The sequence below is a fragment of the Macaca mulatta genome, chromosome 8, assembly GCF_049350105.2.
Source record: "Macaca mulatta isolate MMU2019108-1 chromosome 8, T2T-MMU8v2.0, whole genome shotgun sequence".
NCBI lineage: Eukaryota > Metazoa > Chordata > Mammalia > Primates > Cercopithecidae > Macaca > Macaca mulatta.
In genome coordinates, this window is record NC_133413.1 from 130542222 (window position 1) to 130558589 (window position 16368).

Consider the following 16368-nt stretch of genomic DNA (forward strand, 5'->3'; position numbering starts at 1 on the left):
CAATTGACTGTGTTTTGTAGAGCATTAGCAACTTTTCATGCACAGGTAACTAAAAACATGTAGTGCCAAGCATTGTGTTGGGATTATTTGAAAGCTTTTTGTTTTATCTTTAGTGTTTAAAATCTTACCATCTAATCAAGGTAATAATGTTCCCCAAAGAGTAAAGAGTGACTCTTGGCTCTAGTTCTTTTTAGACCAAATTATCAGACAGTCAACAAGTTTTGTTTTCTCTGTTTAGACATAGAAATGAATACTTTGAATTCATTGGAACTTAAATATACAATGCACCTGAGTGTCCAATAGTTTTGACTAGTTGAATAAACTATGATTAATTAACTCAACAGAATAATATTCAGCATTATACATTAAAATTATAAAGGCTAAGTGGATATTGTGAAAATAAGTGATAAGGCAGGAAAAGCGTAAGATGAACACATTTTTTGATCATGAATAGTTATTTAAGGACGCTTTAGATTAAGCATCTTTATTTTAAAGTTGATGCTTAAATGATGCCTAAAGATACTTCATTATTTAAAGACGCTTTAAATTAAGTGTCTTTAAATAATGAAGTATCTTTCAGCATCATTTAGTTGAATTTTTCTTTCTCATATTTTACGTTTTTATTATACGAATATAATAAGCTAAAATAATACAGACCATGTAGGGAAACTGCCTCTGCTACCTGGTTGTTAGGAAGATGAAGATGGGATCAGCAACTGGATTGCTTGAATTCAAAACTTGATTCTGTCACTTATAAGTGGTGTGATTCAGGCCAGTCGATCACTCAGTGCCTCACGTTTCTTCTATGCAATGAGCAAACAATATTTGTACCCACCCCGTGGAGTCTTCTATGAATTTGCACCTCAAGGTTGATCTGGGATCAGCAGCATTGGCATTACCTGAGAGCTTGTTAGAAATGCAGATTACTGGGCTCCACCCTCAACCTCTTCAACCAGCATCTGAATTTTAAAAAGATCCCCAGGTGATTCCTATGCACAGTAAATTTGGGAAGTACCAGTTGTGAAGACTAAAATAAATATAAAGCCCTTAGAACAGTGGTGCCATATAGTAAGTGCTCAGTAAATGTTACCTATGATTATCATAAAGATGCTTTTAGGTCCCATTACTTCTCCAAGGATCCATTTTCGCACAGTACATAATAAATACTTAATAATACATATTTGTATAATATATATTTATGTAAATATAGTAATTATTTATTCTTTTTCTTGGTGATAAAGAGGGTTATATGGAACTAGACTCCTTTCAGTGGTAGACCTTTTCCCAAAAGATACGGTGAAGGAGACAGATGCTGTATTGTTCATTAATGTGGACGTCTTACTCAGCACTTGATATAAACATTCCAAAAAGACAAGCAGATGAAACACCTGGTTTCTTGCTTGGTCACCAAAAGGCCATATCTTTCATTTATTTTTAAATTTTTAAAATTTTTTGAGACAGAGTTTCGCTCTTTCTTGCTCAGGCTGGAATGCAGAGGCGTGATCTCGGCTCACTGCAACCTCTGCCTCGTAGGTTCAAGTGATTCTCCTGTCTCGGCCTCCTGAGTAGCTGGGGTTACAGGCACCCACCACCATGCCTGGCTAATTTTTGTATGTTTAGTAGAGATGGGATTTCACCATGTTGGCCAGACTGGTCTTGAACTCCTGACCTCAGGTGATCCACCTGCCTCAGCCTCCCAAAGTACAGGGATTACAGGCGTGAGCCACCACACATGGCCTGACATATCTTTTATTAAGAAATATTATCCGTAGGCTTATTAGAATGACTTCTGGTTGAGCAATGCCAGATGTCCACTTTTCCCATGGTGGCGTACAGAAATGACTTGCTTATGGAAAACAATATTCTCAAGCCTGGGTCAGAGTTTTCATTTTGGAGTATGACTCAATTTTGGAATTTCTTTGATTTTTAAAAATATAGCTTATTTTTAAAAATAAGCTATCATGGGAAATTTAAATTTGAAAGATTCTTGAACATTTGTGAGTCTAAAGGTCAAAATACAAGTTACTATTTTTCAGTACCTCTGAGAAGCCCCTATGTCTGATCTTGAAAGGTAATTTTTTTCCTTCAGGTGATTGGTAGCTTAACTTTTTCTGATTAATTGCTGATAATACCAAACTATTAAGTCCCCCCAAGCAAGTGTTATTGAGGAATCATAGAACTGTAAGAGTGACTTGGGTAGCCTCTGAAACAAACCTTCATCTGAATCCTTCAATCCCCTCTTGAAGAGTGCACCCAAGAAGTAGATGTCTAGTTCTTGCTTAGACATCTCCCATGACAAAATAAAAATTGGGAATGTAAGCAAATTATTTCTTCGTGAACGCTAAGTTTATTTTCCACAGTGTCCTTACTGCAGCAATCCAAGATAATCAGGCTTGACAATCTGGCATCTATTTGATTAAACATAGTAAATAAAAAGTAATAAATACATTTAGCCACAAAATGTTTATAGCTGTTTCAACACTATGAGACATGATCCAACTATTGTTTATGCCAGCCTTTCTGAAAGCGTGTTCCATGGTATTCTGTAGGATGCTAATAACTGTTTTGCAGCTAAATAGTTTAATGGTCAAATAAATTTGGAAATTCTAGTTTAAACAGAGGTTTAAAGCTTTTTTTGTTTGTTTGTTTCAGGAATCTCAAAGCCTTTAATAAAACAATACACTCCATAACTCTCAAAGAGGGACTGCAATATACAGGGTTTGTTTTTCGAGAAACTTTTTTTGGTGAAATACACATTGTGAAAGATATATTAGGTGTACTTTGCAGTAGATGAGTTTTAAATGACAAGTTCCTGAAACCAGATTTAACATCTTGAGCATAAACGCATGTAAGGAAATGGGTTTTGGCAAGAGAAAGACTCCATTTTGCCCTCCAGTAGTAGGCAGTGCAGATAATAGCAGCATCAAATTTCAGAATTAAAAATATTAATTTTATTAGCGTATGATTAAATTATAATCTGTATTATGTTTGACTAATTCAGCAAATTTCAGACTTCTCTTGCTGGTACTGCTAGAGAGACAGAAGTTTTAAATTAATTTTCCTTTTCTCAGACACAGTAATTGCAGGCAAAAATTAGAGAAGAAAAGTAAAATTTGGAATTCTGCATAAAAGTTGAGTATTTAATCATCAGCACTTTCAAGAAAGCCTTAGATGTCAGTCTAATTTGATGGAGAGGTAATGGGATTTTGAAATCTTTTCATGAACCAAGCCAACTTTTAAGTAGCCGGTCAATGAGTGGTTCCTTCAGCATCCTGAGCCATTTGTGGTCAGATTTAAGATAATTAAATGGCTCATGTTTCAAGGATGCTCTGACTCACTTTAGAGAGGCCTAGAAAAAAATTCCAGTGTCAATAATTACCTTCGGCCTGCCCATATCTCCCCCTTCACATTTTTTTTTTTTTTTTTGAGGCGGAGTCTCAGTCTGTCACCCAGGCTGGAGTGCAGTGGCGCGATATCGGCTCAGTGCAACCTCTGCCTCCTGGGTTCAAGGGATTCTCCTGCCTCAGCCTCCTGAGTAGCTGGGACTAAAGACCAACACCACCATGGCTGGTTAATTTTTTGTGTTTTTAGTAGAGGCAGGGTTTCACCACGTTGGCCAGGAGGGTATAAAACCCCTGACCTCAGGTGATCTACCCACCTGGGCCTCCTAAAGTGCTGGGATTACAGGCATAAGCCTCTGCACCTAGTCTCTCTCTTCACTTTTAAGTGAAATTCTTTCCTCAAAGAGTGTATCTGATGCTGAGGGCTTGCTGTCTTGTAAGCTTGTACTATGGCTTTTCCTACTATATAAAGCAGTAGAGTGTTATGATGAAATATTTTCGTGAATTTGATTTTCTCTAATTCTGACAATTGTTAGTTATCTAATATGAAAAGAGTACAACTAAAAATAAAGATGGAAACTATATTATAATTAGGTGTAATACACATATATACCATTGTATCTATTTTTAAATATCTTCACCTCTTGATGTATGTAAAAAAATCATGATATACACTCTAAATATATACAATTTAAAATATATACAATAAAACACATTTCAAAAAATGCCTTCACTGTTTAACACCTTTATTGCTAACTAATAAAGTTTCTTAATGTTCACAGTGAACCTTATTTCTTAGAACTGATTTATTTTTCTCTTTTATTACAGGTGGAAAAACTAACCAGCTGAATCTCCAGAACACTGCAACTAAAGCAATTATTCAAGGCCTTATGCCAGACCAGAATTACACAGTCCAAATTATTGCATACAATAAAGATAAAGAAAGCAAGCCAGTTCAAGGCCAATTCAGAAGTATGTATTTACAGTTCTGAAAGTACCTCTGCAGGACTCTGTCCCAGCCTTGGATTTGAGTCTGTGATATATATTCTACAACTTAAAATTCTAGATTTTTCAGATTTATAGAGATCCTAGAAGACCTTCAGTCTTACCTTCAACAAATTCCTCTGATCTCTAATACTTTCCTACCCTTCCTTTTCCCCCATTTTGCTGTATTCCTACTTACCCTTTGTGCTTTAGTTTCCAATGAACTTTTTAATGTTGGCTCCTGAACCTTACCCAGACATCTCTCCTATGTGATTTCTTAGCATCTAGAGCTTCCCTTCTGGTACTATAATACCATATTGTAATTGCTTATTTACTTCTCTGTGACCCCCACAAGCCTGCAAGTTTTGCAAAGACTGTAACTCAATGATTTTTATTTCTCGTTGTATCACAGTTGCATATTATAGGCCTGGCATATAATGGGTGCTCCATAAATATGAATGTCTGAATGGATAATGCCTGCATCTCCCCTATAGGATCCCCAGAAAGTGCCAGTCGAGCCTCTACTAAAACAACCTACGCAACAGGGAATTTAATTCTTTCCAATTGTTAATCAATTGACATAGGGACCGTTCTATGCCAGTCTCCATGATAAGCTGGTTTGTCAATAAATACAATGTGAGAAGTATTGGAGAGAGTACATACAGGACTCTGTGAAGAGAGGTACTCTCTCTGCCCCAGTAACGGGCTGTGGAGAGGATAGACATGGGAAAGCTTCACGTTTGAGCCAGTTCTCAAATAGTAAATTGGGAATTTGGAGAAATGACAGGGTGTGCAAAGGACATTCTAAGCGGGAGCGAAAGCTCTGCAATGGTCCAATCAATGTCCACAGAGTTCGTTAGGAAACATTTCTTTAGATTGAGTTTAAAAATGGTCTACACAGGCTGGGCACGGTGGCTCATGCCTGTAATCCCAGCACTTTGGGAGGCTGAGGCAGGTGGATCACCTGAGGTCAGGGGTCCGAGACCAGCCTGACCAACATGGAGAAACCCTGTCTCTACTAAAAATACAAAATTAGCCAGGCGTGGTGGTGCACGCCTGTAATCCCAGCTACTCAGGAGGCTGAGGCAGGACAATCGCTTCAACCCAGAAGGTGGAGGTTGATCTTGGTGAGCCGAGATCGCGCCATTGCACTGCAGCCTGGGCAACAAGAGTGAAACTCCGTCTCAAAAACAAAAAGTAAAATAAAAAATAAAGATCTACACAGGCCCTGATTCTTCTGTCTCTCGGGAGACATTCATTCATTCTTTTCTCTTTTTTTCATTGAACAAATGTATTTCACATGCCTATTAAGTGCCAGACTGTTTTCTAGGCACTTGGGCACAGGACAAATCCCTGCCCCATATGGACCTTATATTCTAATGACCAGAGACTACAGCAACACCCTTTTCCTGAAAGTGGTGTTTCAAACGTGAAGGATGAAATTTTTTTGTATTGTGAATACAAACAGAAGAAGCCTAGCCTAGTTAACTTTCTGTTATGTCATTGCTAAAAGAAACTCTTCTTAAAAGCCCAATTTATTATTCAGGACAATTTAAAGCATAATAAAAAATCATCAGAATATTTTAATGAACTCCTAAGTAGCCGTCATCTGGCTTCAGCAATTAGCTGCCCATGGCCAGTCTTATTTCTTCTATCCCTCAAACCCTTTTCCTTATTATTTTTTGAGCAAATTGTAGACATCATTTCAAATAGATTTTTTTTTCTAAATTTTAAACAATAGCTTTTAAAATCCTACGATAAGATGAATCCATAAATCTGTGTGGTGGTGGGTCTGGAACTTTGTGTGCAGCAATGTTCTATCTAGATTTTTTATACCTCTTCCCTCCCTTTTTTCTCTTCCTCTTCTCTGTAATGTTTTGTGAGACATGTAGGCTGGTGCAAAAGTAGTTGTAGTTTTTGCAATTACTTTAAATTGGAAAAATTGCAATTACTTTTGCACCAACCCAATATTTTGTAAATCTTTGAAAAAATTAAAAGCACACACAACTTTGTTACCTCTTGAAACTTCTGAACAAAGACATCTGGCAAATTCACCTGTCAGCAGGGCATACACGTGTTGTAAATGTTACATTCTTTTGAGATTCACATTGTCCAGGAGCTTTAGAAAAGCTTTTTATGTTATTTTTGGTATAAATTAGCCTTCTGTCTCATTTTACTGGCACTGCACTTTAGTTTCTGGCCTCCAAAATTCCTGCATGAGTAGCTGAAATAACTTCACTTAAAAGTTTGTGAGAAGCAGTAAAAGGGATAAGGAGAAAATACTCATCTTTCTCTAGTCTGAGGTTTTGCAATTGATTATTTCAAATATTCCACCGATTGAAAAGTAGAAGAAACACAGAGTCATATAAATCTTCCCAGGCTACTTCTTCAAAACGCTTAAAAGGAAATTCATTTGTTTCCATCATGCTTAACTCTGCTAAGATAGCTGTAGAGAAACAGTATAACTGGTTAGCTAGATAAATAATATGCAAGCGTGTATTTTTTATTTTTTATTTTTTTTGAGATGGAGTCTCGCTCTGTCACCCAGGCTGGAGTGCAGTGGCGCGATCTCCGCTCACTGCAACCTCTGCCTCCCGGGTTCACGCCATTCTCCTGCCTCAGCCTCCCGTGTTGCTGGGACTACAGGTGCCCGCCACCACGCCTGGCTAATTTTTTGTATTTTTAGTAGAGACAGGGTTTCACCGTGTTAGCCAAGATGGTCTCGATCTCCTGACCTTGTGATCACCTGCCTCGGCCTCCCAAAGTGCTGGGATTACAGGCGTGAGCCACCGCAGTCGGCTAACTGTGTTATTTTTATTGGCAGGATAGAGGGATTTGTTCTGCCCAAATAGCAGTTTGTAAGAATAAAATGAAAATTGCTTGGATAGCTTTCTTTTTCCTTTTGCATTTCAGTTATATGCCTGCTCTCTGTGAGATGGAGCTAAAACCTAGTCTCTTCCTAGAAAACTTTCGTGGTTGGATCCAGGAAAGTGGTGATCAAGATAAAGCTTGTGGCTCTAAGTTTGCTTTTAGTGCAGGGATTTGAATTCTTTATGAGTTCATATTTTGATACACAGTAAAACATAAGAAATGATCTTTGAATTTCTAAGACAGAAAGGCAGATCTGATCTAATAGGTGTTATGACTCCAGATTTGCCACAAGCAGTTCAACCACTTCCAGCCTCAGTTTCTTCACCTGCAAATGAGGGTGATGATATGCCTATTACTGTGCAGATGAACTTACTTCACCACATAGTAGAGCATGGTAGCTATTGTTGTCGTAAGAAATACCATTTTGCTTGTTAACTATCTGTTTTCCAATTGATTTTGCCCCTACATGAGGAAGACAGCACCTTGGTCAACATACATGTTTACATCTTATATGTGACATAGTGGATCAGCTTCCATAATGGCTGTTATTTTTTCTTGTTTATTTATAGACTGCTTTTTATTGCTCTGTGTTTTAATTTAGTACCTTTAAATATGGAGGGCACCTCTCCAATGATTAGGAGAGACATGAGATGGAAGTAAAAGTTTTATTACTTACAGGTCCTGAGAGTTATATGGTATGCCTGGAGGCCACACCCATGGAGGTCAGGGAGCACAAGAAGTGGGGGCACCCATAAGCCAGGGTCTTTATTGGGGTCCAGGGCATTATCCTCAGGTTTCTTTGAGGAGGGTTTTAATTGGGGCATTTAAATCAAGCAGGCATGAGTTCTAAGAGGTCACACTGTGACTGGGAGGCAGTCAGTGTGGCATATCTCACAGTTCATGCAGAGAATGAAGGCCAGTGGCGCCAGTCAGGTGGGCTGTATGCGGCTCTCTCATAGGGAGTAGAAGGTAGAAATAGATCTAGGGGAGACTAATGAATAATGAATAGTAAGAGTAACTCCCAAATAGAGACTGGCAGAAACTCCACTGGAAAGGTGACGTTTGAACTACACTTTGAAAGATGGGCAGGGAGCAGTTGTTTAAGTCGGATAATCTGGATTAACCACATTTAGGAACTAGTGCTTTAGGGTATGTTGTAGGACCAGAAACTGTGTCAAGGGTGATTGAGCCTGTTTCTAGTATGAGTAAGTCCAACTTACTAAATGGATGCTGAGGCAACATGAAATTTGTAAGAATTCACCACATTCTATGTTGGAAAATTTTTTTCTCTTTTAAATGTGTTTTGTCAATCTTTGCCTGCAAATTCCTGCCTTTCTTTGGAAGTCTGACTCAAGAGGGAAGTTTCTCCAAGTCTCTACCTCTGAATTTATTACTAGTCTTTCCTAGAACTGTTTCTACCTCCAGCATCACTCAGCACGATCTTTCTCATATTAAAGTTGCAGACATATTTTGTTTTAGAAAATGCAAGTAATTTGGGGTGACAGCACATGTGTGGGTGGGATTGAAGATACAGATTTGGGAATTATTTATGAAAAGGTGAGAATTTAAATTGTGGGATGGTAAAATTACAGCGGGTTGTACAGAGACACAAGACACTCTTAGTATATGATTGTGTTTCATGAATAGTAATAGAGAAAGAGCCCAAAGAATGAGAATGAAAAGGAGTGGTCAACAGGAGAAAACCAGGATAAAGCCATTGTAAAAACTGAGAAAGAAAAGAATTTAAGTGTGTATGTGTGTGTGTGTGGAGGGGGGGTGCGGTGGTGGTGGTGGGGGTGCTCCAAAGTGCCAATGCTTATAGAGAAGTCGGTGAATGAAGTTTTAAAAAAATTGTTATAAAAATTTATACATATCAGGATCACGGCATGTTATATTTTTATTTTTAAAATGTTTTAAAATTGTGTTTTAAATCCTGGAATTTAATCTCTGGGTAGCAGAAAGTCAAGGAAGGTTTCTAAGAAAAGGAATAATAGAGTGACATGACCTTGGCAAATGACAAATCTCAAACCATTTCAGCAAAGCGATGGAAGACAGTGGAAAGAAAGAGGAGGAGGAGATGATAAAGACAGGATGAATGGAACAATGTCCTGGAGAAGGCAGCAAGGGTGGTTCAGAGGAAATCATTGCTTCCCCTATGTAGCTTACCCCCCAGTACCTTTGGCGATTTCCATGAAATGAATGTAGCAATTAAACGAAATACCTTGGCTCACTTCTGCATTTTCACGGGGTGTTTTATTTGTGCAGAAACCGCTGCCATTTGGCAGGCTCTTGGACTGCTTCAAACAGCCTAAGGTGCTATTTGGCAGAAAAGCAGCTGTGCAGTTTTAAGGAGAGAATGCAGTGGAAAGTTAAGCTAATGGTGTAGGTTGATACGAATTTATTAAAAGGCCATGGGGCATTTTTTGGTCCCTGAACATTTTCTAATTAAAACCATAAAAAACCACCATTTATTAATGGGGAAACTTTTTTTTAAGTTTGAAAAGGAATTATTATAAGGCTCTTCACTTTTTTTATTTTTTTATTTTTTTGCTGATGGAGCAATTCCAAATGAGGCTATTTATGGTTAAGATCTTTCTAGAATGGGGACCAAGCTCACAGGCTAAGTCCAGAGACTTGAAGATACAGCTTTAACCCCATGCCAACACTTAACTGGTTTTATGAAATAGGTTTTAGCTTTCTGGTTCTTCATTCCCTCATGCATAAGCTAGGGATAATTATGCTGATTTTACAGCAGTTATGAAGGATTAAATATTTGTGACACATCTGCCCATAGTGCATACTCAGCCAAAGTAGTTCCTTAGGTGTTTCTGTGTCTTCTCATGACATAGTTGAAAAAAAAAAAAAAAAAGAGCAGTTCTAATATTTGGGGATGAGTTTGTACCATGGAGCTCATTTCTGTAAATACTTTTAGGGCTCTCAAGGGTTTTAGTAAAACTCTATGAACGTTTTCTTTTAGACTTTAATATAACACGGTGCTGTCTCTCTACTTTTCTTCCAGTTAAAGATTTAGAAAAAAGAAAGGATCCAAAGCCCAGAGTCAAAGTTGTGGACAGAGGAAATGGGAGTAGACCATCTTCACCAGAAGGTCAGAGACGATTTTGATTAACTCATGTTGGGAGTTGGGTTGTTTTAGTTACACAGGCAATTCTCATGTATGTGGTTGCTGACCCCATCTGAGAAGTGCAGGTCTAATATGAAGATCGCCTGTGGCCTCTTTGTACTCTTCCTTCCTTTCCCACACAAGATGACCCTCAACCCTTTGGCATGGCAGGTGACCTTTAGGGCACCTTTCTCAGAATGGTGCATATATGTATAGCCTATCATAGTTCTTGTTCTGTGCATACCTTTTCACTTGGAAACCTATCATGCCAATTCATATAGGAGGCAGGATCACCCAGTGTAAATTGCATGGGCTCTCCCACTTGCCTGCCTAAATTCAAAGCCTGCCTTTACCACTTTGAGTGATCTTATACTAGTTATCCAAATGTCTATGTCTCTATTTCCTTATCTGCAAAATGTGGAGAATGGGATTCAGATCATAGAGTTCTTTGGGATAAAATGCATTGATATGGGTAAAATACTTAGAACATTGCCTGCCATTGAATAATGTTAGTTATTATTGTTAGTCTACCTCATTCTTTTTAATAGCCAGATAGTATTCTATGGGATAGACTATTATAATTTAGTGATTAGTCCCCCCCAACCCCCTTTTTTTTGAGACAGGATCTCACTCTGTCACCCAGGCTGGAATGCAGTGTCACGATCTCGGCTCACTGCAACCTCCGCCTCCCGGGTTCAAATGATTCTCTTGCTTCAGCCTCCTGAGTGACTGGTATTACAGGCGCATGCCACCATGCCCAACTGATTTTTGTATTTTTAGTAGAGACGGGGTTTTGCCATGTTGTCCAGGCTGGTCTCGGTCAGGTGATTCACCTGTCTCTACCTCCCAAAGTGTTGGGATTACAGGTGTGAGCCATGGCACCCTGCTGGTTATTCCCCTTTTGATGAGCATTTAATGTTGTCCAATTTTCACTATCACAAACATGCTGTAACAGCATATTTCTAACTGTGGAACTGCGAAGTTAAAGGATAAGCAAATTTTAGCCTGCCAAATTGATAGATGGCAGGCTCTATCAATATCGACTTAAATTTTTTTCAGTGATTTGTACTTCTGCCAACAATATGTAACAGGGATTATTTCATATGTTCTTTTCAACATTTGAAATCCCTAATATTGAAAAAATTCCCCAATTTTATATCATTTGCTTAATTTACATCTTTTTGATTACTAGTGAGGCTGAATATTTTTTCATATCTTTAGTGGTCATCTGTAATTTTTCCTGTTCATTTTTGTTTTGTGTTGTCTTTATTTCTTTAATGAATATATAAAAATTTTCTAAATATTTTGAGTATGAAACCCTTTTCTACATATTGTTGTAGTTTTGCAAATATTTTCTCCTGGTGTATAATTTGCCTTGCAACTTTATTCATCTTTTTGATAATTTTTAATACAATTTAAAAAATCCTTGACAAATGTTTTACTCTGAATTTTGATGCATTTCTTGGTTTTCTAATATTTTAACATGAAACATTTGCCTATTTTTCTTCTAATGATGTGCAGGTTTATATTTATATTTATTACAACTTATTAAATATGTTAGATATAAAATGTATAAAAAGAATGTCATAAACATGTTTGTCCAGATTAAGAAAATAAACCTATTACCATACAGTTAAAACTCATTACTTATCCCCATAAATTCCCTTTCCTCTCTTGTAGGAGGTTGCTGAAGTCAGTTTTTAACATTCCAATATGTCTTTATCATTCTACTTCATATATATTTGCAAGCTTAAAACATATTATACAAAGTTCAAATTTATATGTAGTTTATTATAATGGATGTATACCTTTGCAACTTTTAAATCTAATGTTAAACTTTTTTGAGTTATCTGTTGATTTATGTAGAGCCAATTTATTCATTTTCTTTACTGTGTAGAATAGAATGCCACTGGATAAATATATTCCAATGTATTTAGCCCTCCCACTCTTGATGTTACCAGTATTTTGCTATAATTAATTTGTTGTAAGTATCTTTGCTTATGTCTCCTGTACATGTGGTAGAATTTTTCTAGAGTATATACCTTGGAATCAAGTTATTTAGTTGCTGCATATATATATTTTTATAGCTTCTCTTGATATCTTTTTATGCTTTTATATCCAGTACTTCATTGTATTTTCTTTTTCCTAACATCCTGAGTTGAGTGTTTATACCTTAATTTTTAATTTTTCTTTTCTATTATATGCATTTTAAAATATCCAAGTACTACTTGAGCTGTCTCACATAGGTTTTGATATGTAGTGTTGTTATGCTGTAGTTCATACTATTTTCTAAATTTCACTAGATTTTCTCCGTTAATCCATGAGTTACTTAGAAATATGCTATTAATTTCTAAACATCTGGAGATTTGAAAAGAAGACATTTATTTATTATTGATGTCTAATTATTGTATTGTGGGTAGAGAATGGGGTGTGTAGAAATATTCTTTGAAATTTGTTGAGGCATTTTATTACTTAAATGTGGTCAGTTTTTAAAACCATTCCATGTGTCCTTGAGAAAAATGTGCATTTCAATTTCCCTTGATGGTATTTGCCCATTTCTATTTGTAACTCTGGCAATTTTGTTTTAAATACCTAAGGCTAGATAGAAATAAAATAAGAGTTATATATTTTTCTAGTCAATTTTTCTTTTTCATATTTTTTAATGATTCTTTTTATTCTTAGTAATTCAATATTTGCCTCAAGGACTATTTTATCTAATATTAATATGGCCATATCACCTTTATTTTATTTAGTACTCATATAATGCATTGATTCTCTATTCTGTAACTTTCATTCTCTTTGTGTCTCAAGTTCAAGGTGAGTAATTTGTAAAGTAGATTAATTTGCATTAAAAAATTATCTTACAATCATTGTATTTTACTTGATAGCTTTAGTTTACTTAAATGTGTTGATGTTACTGATAATTTTGGACTTACTATTTATTTTATGCTATTATCCTACATTTTTCTTATCTTTTTTCCCCCCATTATACCTTACTTAAAATTGACCAAGTTTCTTTTCTCTTTAAATCCATTTTATCCCTTACTGACCTGGAAAAGCTAACATAGTCTAATCCTAATCAATATCTTTACTACTTCCCTATAATATAGAATACAGAATTTAATTATGCTTTATATTCAACTATTACTCTCCTGTCTTACACATCATTTTTGAAAAATACATTAACTTATTTTTTGCCTCACAAATATATTATTGAATACAGTTATTATAGATATTCTTTAACAATCAGTGTTTGTCCAGATTTGCCCACGAAGTTGTTTTGTTCACCATTTCATCTTGCATCTCAGACCTTCTCTATGTATCCACTTTCCTTCATAGAAGATCTGCGGTGATAAATTTATCTTTATTCGTGCAAAAATATCTTCACTCTGTAGTCACTATTGAGAGATTAGCTGGGTACGAGATTGAGAGTTGTCTCTAATCATTTCAAAGACATTTTACTATCTTCTGGCTCCTGTTGCTTTGTTGAGATGTGTGTTTTCAGTCTAAGGGTTGTTCCTTTGTAGGTGACCTCTCTTTTCTCTCTGGATGTGTTTCAGGCTTGCTGTCTTTTATCTTTGGGGTTCTGCTGCTTCACTATCGACAGCCCAGATGTAGATTTCTTTGTGTTTCCAGATTTCAGATTTATATCTTTCACCAGGATTGGAAAATTCTTGACCTTTAACTCTTTAAATATTATTTTTCTCAATAATTTATATTCATATTCTTTCAATTAGATTTATGACAGTTTCTTTGGACAATCTATGTCTTTTAATACTAATATTTTCTACCTCTCTGATTTTACGAATGATATTTTGGGTTCCTTATATCTGTCTTTTAGGACACTAGATCTCTTCCCCTCTCTAATCTACTCTTTAGCCTGTTCTTTTCAATGGGGAAATCTTTTATTCCTAGAAATTACATGTGCTTATTTTTCAAGGTTGCTAGGAATTTTTTATGGTGCTTGGTTCCTTTTTAATTGTTAATCATTCTGATATTTTAATCATGATTGTTTTATATTCTGAATTCAATAATTCTATTATTAAAGCATTTTAGGGTTAAATTTGTGTGTGTGTGTGTTTTTGTTTGTTTGTTTTGTTTTGTTTTTTAGATGGAGTCTTTCTCTATTGCCCAGTCTGGAGTGCAGTAGTGCAATCTTGGCTCACTGCCACCTCTGCCTCCTGGGTTCTAACGATTCTCCTGCCTCAGCCTCCCAAGTAGCTGGGATTACAGGTGCCTGCCACCATGCCCGGCTAATTTTTGTATTTTTAGTAAACATGGGGTTTCACCATGTTGGCCAGACTGGTCTCAAACTTGTGACCTCAGGTGATCTACCTGCCTCCATCTCCCAAAGTACTGGGATTACAGGCATGAGCCACCACATCCGGTTAGGGTTAAATTCTTGTTACTTGTTTATACTGACTTTCATTCATGGGGCTGGTTTCTTTGTATGATGTGTCACTTTGGCTTGTGGACTCGTGTGGAAATTCTTCACAGCATGTCTTAAGGGTGAGCTCCTTCAGAAGGGGGCATTTTGGTTGCTACCAACCTGGAAACGCTTTATGTTAATTTCTTGTCTTAAGATACTCAGGGCTTGTCCATGGTTACAAATTCACAGGAGAGACAGTTTTCCTCCACATAGAGCTTAGACCAATGTAAACCCTTTCCTTGTCATCTCCCTTGCTAGAAAGCAGTTATTTTTCTAGTCCAACAATTTGTAAGGCTATGGCCCTGTGAGGGTGCCTCCTTTACATAAGAACTATCAAGTCCAACTTCCCACCTTGAATGCATTAAGGTTTTGTCTCCCATTCCAGCATGACTATTACAGCTTAATGTCTTGATTGATAAATTTCTGGTTAAGGTGAAATCTACCAGATATATATTTTCCCTTGCAGTAAGTAAGTAGCTTATGATGAGATATTTTTGAGACATGTAAATACTCTGTTTCTCATTAAAATTTCACCTACTTGCTTTAGCGTCTATTAATTCTTGCCTGAGTCAGTAACTATTATGATGTTTCTCAAATGGTAATTTTTCTAACTCCATTTTTCATTCTACATTTATTATTTGGCATTCTACTGTAAAGAAGATTTTTCCCTTCTCCCACACTTGTTTTTCTTTTCATATGAGTATGGACTGGTGGGTTCTTAGTTTATTTGAGTGGGTTATAATCATTACTGTCATTGTTTATTATGATGCTCAAATTGTTCCAGATTTGCTAGGTGGGAACTATTTCACGCTGTCTCTTATGTCTTTTAAATATGTTCCCATCATTCTTTAAGTTATTTCTTACTTTCTGGCACAAACTTTACATTCTGAGCTCTTGTATTTTTTCTACCTGGCCCCAAAATGAACCATTTCTTCCAAGAATCGTGGCTTCTTTTTGTGGAGAATAGTATTTTGCAACCAAAATGTGGGTACTAACTGTGCCTCTTGCTTCTGGAGTGTCATACCATTATCTGTCTGTCTGTCTCTCATTCTCTTGCTCTCTAGCAATCAGTCATCTGTCTATCTATCATTTACTTATCATCTATCAGTCATCTATCTGTTGTCTATCATCCATCTATCTATCATCTTTCTATTATCTGTCATCTATCTATCTATCTATCTATCTATCTATCTATCTATCATCTATCTATCTTACTGCATCTTATATCTATCTTTTGCCCATATCACAGGGTTTATTTTAGCCCTCCTTCTTCTAATATTTATAACTCCCCTTTCAAGAGAGTGAGAAACATGACTCCCAATATTCTAAATATATCTACTCAAATGGTCAATCATAGAAATAGTTTTAGAACTGCTAATCTGTGCATACTGCAAAAAGACAAACAATTCTATTAACTTGAGTTCAATGTTTGCTTTTATTTTTGCTTTTATTCTAGAGTATATCATATCTGTATTCAAAAGGATCTTGGGTTAGTTCTTTTCTTCCCTGTTCACTGTGATTTTGTTATTTATTTTAATAGGGAACAGTTAAGTTAATCCGTGAGTATGTAAAATATTGGCACATTTCCAGAAGTTGAAAAGTCTACAAAAGGATGACACTGA

At 36.3% G+C, this 16368-nt stretch overlaps 1 protein-coding gene across 4 annotated transcripts in view; it reads left to right on the plus strand.

The window, feature by feature from the left end:
* The window catches only part of COL14A1 (collagen type XIV alpha 1 chain), a 245313-nt gene that overhangs the window by 34137 nt on the left and 194808 nt on the right, over positions 1-16368 (plus strand). For all 4 annotated transcript variants that reach the window (XM_015145926.3, XM_015145924.3, XM_077943973.1 and 1 more), the window contains exons 4-5: positions 4170-4313; positions 10216-10302. In XM_015145926.3, the coding sequence (XP_015001412.3) occupies positions 4170-4313; positions 10216-10302 (231 nt within the window). The remainder of the gene's footprint in view (positions 1-4169; positions 4314-10215; positions 10303-16368) is intronic.